The sequence below is a fragment of the Corvus kubaryi genome, unplaced genomic scaffold (assembly GCF_017639235.1).
Source record: "Corvus kubaryi isolate FWS band 111438036 unplaced genomic scaffold, C.kubaryi_AGA036_p1.0 37387, whole genome shotgun sequence".
Classification (NCBI taxonomy): Eukaryota; Metazoa; Chordata; class Aves; order Passeriformes; family Corvidae; genus Corvus; species Corvus kubaryi.
In genome coordinates this window covers 7,459,323-7,468,452 of record NW_024581129.1, presented here as the reverse complement: position 1 = coordinate 7,468,452, position 9,130 = coordinate 7,459,323, and the positions used below count along the sequence as shown (strand labels likewise).

Here is a 9,130-nt window from a genome sequence, read left to right as displayed (position 1 = left end):
GCCCTCCCATACCTCCCAGCGCCGGCGGCGGCCGCAGCGCCGGTGCCCGGTCCCGGCACATCGCGCCCGGGCCTGCTCCCCACTGCCGCCCGGCCCGGAAGAGCCGCGCCCGGCGCTCCTCGGGACTTGTAGTCCCGTGCGCCGCTTCCCCCCCGTGCCGCCGGCCCGCTTGGACTACAACTCCCGACACGCCCCAGAGACAGGCACTCCATGCTACAACCACTGTTGCTACTGGTTCGGCCCGGCCTCCTGCAGTGACCAATCAGACGGCGGCAGCCGCCGCCTCGGGCCACGCTGCGCTGCGCGTCGCCATTGGCACGGAGGAGAGTGGCGGCCAATCAGCGCTGGGGGAGGGCGGGGCGGCGGTCACGCCAACCGCTGGCGATTGGCTGTGTCCTCAGCAGCCCGACCAATAGCAGCGTCGCAGAGGCCATAAAAACGGTAACGTGGGTCGCACGCGGTCTTTCCAGCCAGAGGTGCGGGACGGGACGGGGCGAGTAGGGGGGGTGCCGGTAACGGGGATATTACCGAGGGCGGGCCGGTGATGATCCACATTTACCTTTCTGACACCTCGTCTGAGGGCGGCGGGCGGCCGCAGCCCCTGCTGAGCAGCCACGGCTGAGGTCCGCTGTACCTGTGGCCCTGCTGGGCCGGTGGTCGGACTCCTCCCCCTCACGCGCTGCCTTCTCCCCTCAGGGCTCGGCGGGAATCGGCCGCGACGTGGGACCCGGCGGTGGTGGCGTCCCGGAGCCTCCGTGCCCGTTTCGAGGCACTCCCCGGCGTGCTGGGCCGGTAAAGCGCGGTGTCGGCTGTTCTGGTGTTTGTGGTAAGTGAGGCTGAGACCCGCGGGGAAACGTTGCTGCTCTACGAGGCGGCTCTTAAAGCACAAAGAAGCAGCTGCAGAATGGGCTGGAGGAAACAATTCACCGACTTTTACTCACCCTCATGGGTTAGTTCAAGGTGAATATCCTGGCAAGGTGGGTGGGTGCAGTAGTGTAAGTGAAGGGATTTACACTCTTTAGTGCTGCAGCGTGTAGATGGAGAATTTAAACTTTTTTTCTGTTTAGCTCCGTGGAAGATAACAAGTAACTCCTATAATGTTTTCCCAGTCTCAAGTACAGATTTATTCTTAAATGCTTTACTGCTGTGTTTCTGCTTTGGCTTTTATATAAGGCCAATGTTTTAGTTCACAGGTGAATAAAGTTTTATAAAGTCTGGGTTTTGCTTCTATTTTTCAGTTTCCATGGGTGACATGTAACACCACAGACTGACTGGAAATTTTGTATGGGTACCCAGTGAAACTGGAGTGCATCGAAATGTGCTGCACTTTGCTCAGCCCCGCTCCCTTCGCTGGAATCTGGGACTCAATTAGGTTGGAAAAGGCCTTTAAGACCCAAGTCCAGCAGTTGTGTCACATCCACATGGCTGTTCGATCTCTTCGGAGATGAGGACTCCAACACTGCCCTGGGCAGCTGTGCCAGGGCTGGACAACCCTTTTTGGGGAGAAATTCTCCTAATATCCCCTTTTAACTGGGTCATACCCTGGTTCTGCCATGTGGATGCAGATGGGTTCAAGGCTTAACTGAACTATTTGACAGTGCTGTGTGTTTAGACAGTCAAAACACCACTGTAGCCATGGAGATTATTAAAAAATTTTATTAACAGGAATGAACCAAAAGCTGTAAACAAGAGCCAGCAGAAATGGGATGTTGCAGGTGAGGCCGAGTCCTCGCACATGGCTGGGTGCACTGACCAATTAACTCGAATAATTAACGCTGCACTGAGCAATTCCGCATGGTGGCAGCAAAGGCCCATGGAAAAATCCCAAATGGCCGTGAGGAGGAGGAGCTTTGGGGCTGGGCCAGTGTGCAGGCACTGGGAAACCAGTCCCACACTGGGAACTGCTGACTGGGAGAGAGGGGCTGAGCCTGCTCAAAGTTCAGGTCTAAACCACAAACATGGCTGTGAGGTGTCTGCTGTAGCAGAGTCTGTTCCCCACAGACAGGTTGGAAGTACTCCAAAGGGAAACATTTCTATCTTCCTCATTTAGAGGAGTTTTTATTGGGTTTGGACCCACACTGAGCAAGAAATGACCAGTTGTCAGCTTTGTAACACAGGCAAAATGCCAGTCTGAGGGAGAGGGAAGGCAGTAACCTGACATCAGGAATCCTAACCCAGTAGGAATCCTAAATTTTGCCTTTAGGGAGATTTCTTGACATCTTGGGATGGGGCTGCTGCTGCTCCAAGGCCAGGATGAGGAAGGGGTGTCGTGGAGCTGCCCAGCTGGTCCTGCCCCACACAAAATCAAATTACTGGGATGAGGGGGCCTTGACAGGCCCCCATCACAGCTCACCTGGCTGCTCCTGCGGGTTTGCCACGAATGTAAACATTCCTGCAGGAATGGGCTTTCCACAAGTGAATTTAAAATTTAGATCAGACAATTTTAAGACTCGCCTCTCCCTAAAATACTATTTAGGGAAAAAACAGGTTCATTTTAAGAGCCTTTTTTACCCTGTGAAGCTGTGTTGCTGTAGCTCCCTGAGGAGTGAAGCTCTGAGCACACGGGAGATGCAGAAGGCTCCTTGTGCCTGTCAGGAAGGCAGTGCTGGAGCCAAAATCCCAGGCAAAATGAGGGGCAGGGGCATCTGAGTCAGCAGCTGGGGGTGCTGGCTGGAGGGCCAAGGATGGGTTATTCTATTCCATTTGAAGAGGCCACCGAGGCTCGGTGCAGCAGGCACCTGCTGATGTGTGCATGGAGTTTTCAAAGGGAAAAATTGCCAAAGGCCAAACACTTCATCCAGATTTAAATTTGTACTTAGAAGTGCAGCTTGACAAAAAACCAGCCAAAAGCCTGACACAGACCAAAGGGGTGAGGAGGCCCTTGAAGAGAGCTGGCAGGAGTCTGCAGCCTGTAAAATCACTGCCTGCAGCTTCCCCCCAGCTCTCTGCGGTGAAAAGAAAGAGCTGCCCAAGAAAACTTTGAAGATATCAAAGCGTTGTTGCAGTCTGAAAACACCATCACACTTACAGGAAGGTATTTAGAATAAGCTGCAATACATTAGGTTTCTTCTCAAAGTACTAGAAATGGCGGAAGGAGGAAAACCAGAGCCTCTCCCGAAGGGATGAACATTCAGAAATCTCTCTACACAGCCAGGTGTGCAGGAGCTCACTCGGACAGACAGCCAAGCTCTGTCTTTGCAGGGAACAGGAGAATCCCTCATGGTGGAAGTGTGTCCCACCTCACAGGGATGGACAGGAGAAAGCAACTACAAAAGTGGCTGCCTTAAAACACCCTTCCTGCATGCCTCAGGCCAGGGCTCTCAGCTGAAGTCCAGGTATGCAGGGAAAGAAAAGGGAATTCAGGACTTTTCCTCCTGAGTGGGGAGAAGGTGTTGGTTCCCCTGCGCCACACCCTGGCTCTCACAAAGGTTACAGCAGCCTCACAGAGCAGGCACAGAAGGAGCCCCCAGCCCCTTCCCAAACACCCACCTCCCACCTGTGAGCCAGGCGGGAATGCCGGTGAGGGGAGCCGGAGCTGATGGATGCGACAGGGCTGCAGAATCCCAGAGCTTTTCCTGCTGCTCCTTTGCCCTGGTCTCAGCTGGCCTTGGGGGCAGACACAGACACGACAGACAGACATGCACACACTGCCCACAGGCCTGAGTCTCTGTACAAACACCTGTTAGGACCTGCAGCAGCCCGAGCCTCGCACTTCCTTCTTCACATAGTCGTGGAGCTTGAATTTGGGCTCGTTGGGCAGCTTCATGGACCTGTGCTTCAGCTCCCTGGGAAAGGGGAAAGATGTTACTCTTAGGCTGCTGCTTCTGGCAGGGAGAGGATTTTGTCTGGAAGAAGCCAGAGGGGGAGTTTGGACAAGGGCATGGAGTGACAGGACAAGGGGAATGGCTTCCCACTGTCAGAGGGCTGGGTTAGATGGGATATTGGGAAGGAATTCCTCCCTGTGAGGATAGTGAGGCCCTGGCACAGGGTGCCCAGAGAAGCCGTGGCTGCCCCTGGATCCCTGGCAGTGTCCAAGGCCAGACTGGATGGATGGGTCTTGGAGCAGCTTGGGATAGTGGAAGGTGTCCCTCCCCATGGCAGGGGGTGGAACTGGATGGGCTTTAACATCCCTTCCAACCCACACCATCGCAGGATTCTATGATTCCAAGCTGCCTTGCCCAGCTCGATTGAATGCAGCATGGCCTAAGGCCACTGCTCTGGTCACTTACTTTGCAATGGCTGTGAATGCTAATTCCACATTGAGGCCGCTTTTGGCACTGGTCTCCATGAAGGGCACTCCGTACTCCTGTGGGACGAGACATAGCGGTGTCAGCAATGGCACCAAGGATGTTCCCGGGGGCTCCCAGGGAGTAATTTTTGAGGACAAAGAAATGAGAAGTGTTCATAGAAACTCAGAGGAAGAAGAACAGATGAGGAGAAAGGTGAGAGCACGACAAGGGAAAAAAAACCAAGCGCTCCCAGGTGTATTTTGGGTCAGACAGTCTCCAGGTGGCCATTTCCTGTGCACATCCTCAGATACCTCACCTACCTTGGCAAGTTTCTCTCCATCTTCCCTTTTCACCACTCTGTCCTGCGCTGAATCCACCTGCAACAGGAATGGCAGAGAGCCGTTTGTGGTGATTTGGAAGGTCACCAGCAGGTATCTCCTGTCCCCTTATGCCCTGCCAGGCTCTCCTGCCCGTGGCTCCAGCGTGGGAGGAAGAGGAGGCTCTGGCAAAGCCCTGGGGGCAGGCTCACCTTGTTTCCCAGTAACATGAGGACCACATCCTGCTGTGCGTATTCATGGATCTCTGTCAGCCAAGCCTGGAGGGACACAGCCAAAGAAAGGGGTTGGCAATGGCTCCAGGAGGAGGAGGAGAACGGGAATGATGGGGAGCTGCCCCAGTCCTGGGCATGGACACCCTCGGTGGGCAGTGCTGCCATCCCAAGCAGTGCCAGGGATGTGATGTTCCACGGATGATCCCTGTCAACAAGGGGGTACCCCGGGGTGCCCCTGAGCCCTGGGGGACCCACTTTGCCAAGCAAGCCCAGCACCCCACTTCGACTGCTACCAGATCCCCATTTCCCAGGGTTACAGCAGCCTTCTGATACCCCTGCCCACTCCATCTGCCCACGGGTGCTTGTAGGGCTTTGACCCCAATTCCCCTCGGCTTGGACTGAACCTCATTTCAGAGGACAAGGCTGAAGGTTGGCTCTGGGATGTGCCCTGTGCCCATGTCCTGCACGTGCTGCCCCTGTGCTGAGCACACTGATCCTGGCAGGCACCTGAACCTGCTTCCCCGAGCCGTGGGGTGGCTTCCCTGCCCTCTAATCCAGCCTAATCTAATCAAACCTGCCCTAATTCCCTGTAATCCCTGACCCCGTGGTGTAAGCAGCTGCCTGCTGTCTCCAGTGCTGTCACTGCGCTCACAGGGATTCCTGGTGATCACCAGTGGTCCCTGGTGACCCGTGCTCCAAACCCAGCAAGAGCCCAAGACATGTGGATGCAGCCCCAGGACCCCACTGCACCCTGGCTGGGCTCAGGGCACTCTGCACCATGGATGGGTTGGAGTCACTCCTGACTCCCTTTGTTTGCCCTCTGGCTCCATCCCTTCTCCCAGTGCCTGGCAATCACCCTGGGTGCTCGTTCCTTCCCACTGGGGCTGTGTGTCCCTCAGGGACATCTCTCCCATGTCCCCAGGATCACTGATGCTGCAGACAGGGCCGTGTTATCCAGCAGTGTGAAACCTCTAAGGGATCTTCTGTGTCATCACAGGGTCACCAGCCCTGAGCAGACCCAGAACCTGGGTAACACCCAGCACTCACCCTCCTTGAGCCATCCAGCTCCTCAGGATAGAAAATGCCACCGCTGGCCAGTCCCAGCTGGTGGGAAGCGTTCTCAGTGCCGGTGACACGGGAGCGGGGTGGCAGGACCTGCCCTGTCCCTGCCGTGGGACTGCAGGCACAGAGGGGTGGCAGGGGTGGAGCTGCCAAGGGAGAGCTCCAGGCCCCCAGGGGATCAGGGGCTGTGGGACCCCAGGAGCCAGTGAGACACATCACAGCCCCAGGGTGTTGATGCCACCACGGCACAGGGTGTCTGTGCAGGCACAGCTGCTCCCTGTGGATGCACACGGCGTTCTCATGCCCAGGACACAAGCAATTACATCCAGTTCAGTCAGGGATAATTGCTCCCCGGCTCGGGACATGCTCTGGCAGTGCTGGCACAGGTGGCCCCCAGCAGCCACATGGGGCCAGTGGGGCAAAGGGAGGGGACACTGAGTGCCCAGGTGTCCCTGATGCCCCCACTGCAATGTGGGCAGCATCTGCTCTCCCCCTCTGCCCGGTTTGAGAGGCCTCTGCCCCAGCACCACTCCCCAACACCCCTGAAGGACCTGCTGCGGGGAGGGGGCAACCTCAGGCAGCACCAGGGACCCCCCAAAGCTGGGAGGAAGGGCAGGTGGGCTGGGGAGGTGCCGCAGGAAGTGACCCTCTCCCTGCCAGGTTTGGACTAAGCTGGAGGCAGGCAGTGAGGTGCCCAACCCTGACCCACTGTGACCTGAAGGAGCAGAGGGGGATGAGGGAGCAGCTCGCTGGGGAAAGCTCCTGTGCTCAGCTACCGGAGCAAGTTCTCTGCCAGTGCTGTCATTACACAGCATTAATTGGCCGGAGCAGTGAATTCATCACCCTTTTATTTGCTGTGAAAGGGAAAACCTCCTCTGCCTGTCCCCTGCCTGTCCTTGCAGGTACTCAGTGGTAACCATAGTCCTTCTGCAAGTGACCACAGCTCCCACCTCCAGCACACACCTCCTGAACAAACCCACAACCCAGCCGGTCACACATGAGGGACAGCAGGAGGGGCTGGGGGTGCTGCTGTACCTGGATGTTGTCGAAGGATGCTTTGTTGGTGACATCGTAGAGCAGGAGCAGGGCTGTGGAGAGAGGGACAGAGGGTTAGTGCCAGTGCCAAGCCGAGCCCATGGCTCAGAACACATTGCACAGTCCCTGTGGCAGGCCACAGCTGGGGACATGAGGTGCCTGCTGTGAGATACAGAACACACTAAAATCCAGCGCAGCAACACCTCACACTGCTGGTGTTTGCAGAGCCTCCTCCATCCACGGCAGCTGCTTCCTGTGGAAAACCACTCCAGTGATTCCTGACTTACCTGGCCTGGAGTGGCAGCTCAGGGCCCCGGAGAGCTGGAGGGAGGGGCTCCCCAACAGCAGAGGTGGCCGTGCTTACCATGGGCATCCCGGTAGTAGGCGTGGGTGACGCTGCGGAAGCGCTCCTGCCCGGCCGTGTCCCAGATCTGGAAGGCAGATGGGAGCAGAGGGATCAGACCTGACCAGAACCCACCAAAACCAGCCCAAATAGCAGGGTGCAACCCCAGGAAGTCTCTCCAGCTTTTGCTCCCAGGGACATCAACAGGAAAAATGACCAGAGCAATGAATATGGAAGCAGCATCTTCCCACTCCTCAGCATGGGGACACGATGTGGCCCTTAACTGGAAAATCCATGGAGCAGATGGAGGCATGGGGACCCGCTAATGTGATTTATCAGCCCTTAATTCAGCAGGAGGCTTGAAGAGTGCATGCTGCTGCCTGGAGCATCTGTGTTACCAAGCTCAGGGCAAAGGGCTCAGAGAAACCGTCAGGCCTCAGGGGGCTGGAGCAGCTCTGGCTGCAGGGGCACATGGAATCTTCATGTCCCATGGGCTGGAGGCAGGCTGAGCCAGGGAATGTGGATCCCTTCCAGGATCTCAATCCCTCTCAGCATCCTTTGGCTCTCCCAAAGCAGGAGCGGCCTGGAAACACCGGGCAAACCCCACAGGTGCTGCTCCGGTTTCACCAGGTCCAGCTACGGTCACAGAGCAGCAGGGAGGCAGCAGGGCTGGGACGAGGATCACTGTGGCCAGAACAGCCCCCAGCCCTGAGCAAGCTCCTGCCAAGGGGACAGAGCAGCCAAAAGGGTCCATAAGGCTGTCCCAGGGCAGGAAACACGACCACAAAGGATAGAGATTGGGCCCCATTTTGGGGGTGCTCCTCTGCTTTGTCCTCTGAGGGGCTTTGTCCACCTCTGAACACCCGGGGCAGAAAGAGAGATGCTTCCAGGGCCATGGGGACATACCTGCAGCTTCACCTTCACCCCATCCACCGTCAGCACCTTGTTCTGAAAGAGAATGGAAAGGGTGGTGAGGGGTGCGCACAGCTGCAGGACGCCCAGGGAGACACAGCCAGCCCCCATCCTGGTCAGTGTTTCCCCCAAGCCCTCAGGTCATCCCCTCTCCTGCTTTTTAAAGTCCCATCCGTTGGTCCCAGCACCTGCAGAGCCATGGCCCAGTCAGAAGATCTCTCCCTGCATCAGCACGAGTTGCATCTACTTGGATACCTAAACCCTGGCAATGCCACACCCAGCTCAGGCTGGAGACCTCTGGCCATAAATTAATGAGCACCAGCATTCCACCTTAACGGCCTTCAAAAGACAGAGTCAACCACTCCACATCCAGCCAGCAAATTAAAAATAAATCCTGCCCCTGTCTCTTGGACCTGTTTTTCTCCTGGTTTCTCTCTCAGGATTTTTCCTCCCCCTGTTTTGCTTGGTTTTAGGAAAGGTGGGAGCCCCTCGGTGTGGCTGTGTCAGACAGGGAGGGCAGGAGATGGATCCTGACTGTGTCCCAGAGCAACCACCATCCCAGCAATCCACACCAGCCTCTCCAAACATTAAAGGAATGCAAGCCTACAGACCAGTGGTCCCAAGAGAAGGAGCAGAGAAGAGATTAATTTGCTCGCCAGATCCAAAGGAATTAGCACAGTAATCAGTGGGATGTGCTGGAAACATGGCCAGGGAACAGCGCACCAGTGGGATGAGGCAGCTGGTGGCTGCTCTGGTGATAATTTTAATCCCATTTCCTCCATTTGCTCCAGAGCTGGTTTGGGAAGCTCCTGTCTCCCTCATCATATGGCCATGGGATGGCCAAGGCTGCCATGACCCCAGCTGGGCTCCACGGGCTCAGGCCTGGCTCATCCACCCCCAGCACTGGACACGCCACCAGCCCCGGACACGCCACCAGCCCCAGTGCCACCAACCCCCCCCAGGGACCCATGCCAAGATCCATTCCTGCACATCCCACAC

The 9,130-nt window shown here is 56.8% G+C and overlaps 2 protein-coding genes across 2 annotated transcripts in view; both read right to left on the bottom strand.

The window, feature by feature from the left end:
* TRAF7 (TNF receptor associated factor 7) overlaps positions 1-122 on the bottom strand; it is a 29,580-nt gene extending 29,458 nt beyond the window's left edge. Inside the window, exon 1 of the mRNA XM_042036903.1 lies at positions 13-122. The gene's annotated coding sequence lies outside the window, so the exon portion shown is untranslated. The remainder of the gene's footprint in view (positions 1-12) is intronic.
* Positions 123-1,640: 1,518 nt separating this feature from the next.
* The window catches only part of RAB26 (RAB26, member RAS oncogene family), a gene marked incomplete at its 5' end in the record, with an annotated part of 27,204 nt that continues 19,714 nt past the window's right edge, over positions 1,641-9,130 (bottom strand). The window contains 7 exons of the mRNA XM_042037592.1: positions 1,641-3,785; positions 4,230-4,306; positions 4,550-4,606; positions 4,759-4,824; positions 6,877-6,929; positions 7,241-7,307; positions 8,126-8,167. Of these exons, the coding sequence (XP_041893526.1) occupies positions 3,683-3,785; positions 4,230-4,306; positions 4,550-4,606; positions 4,759-4,824; positions 6,877-6,929; positions 7,241-7,307; positions 8,126-8,167 (465 nt within the window). The remainder of the gene's footprint in view (positions 3,786-4,229; positions 4,307-4,549; positions 4,607-4,758; positions 4,825-6,876; positions 6,930-7,240; positions 7,308-8,125; positions 8,168-9,130) is intronic.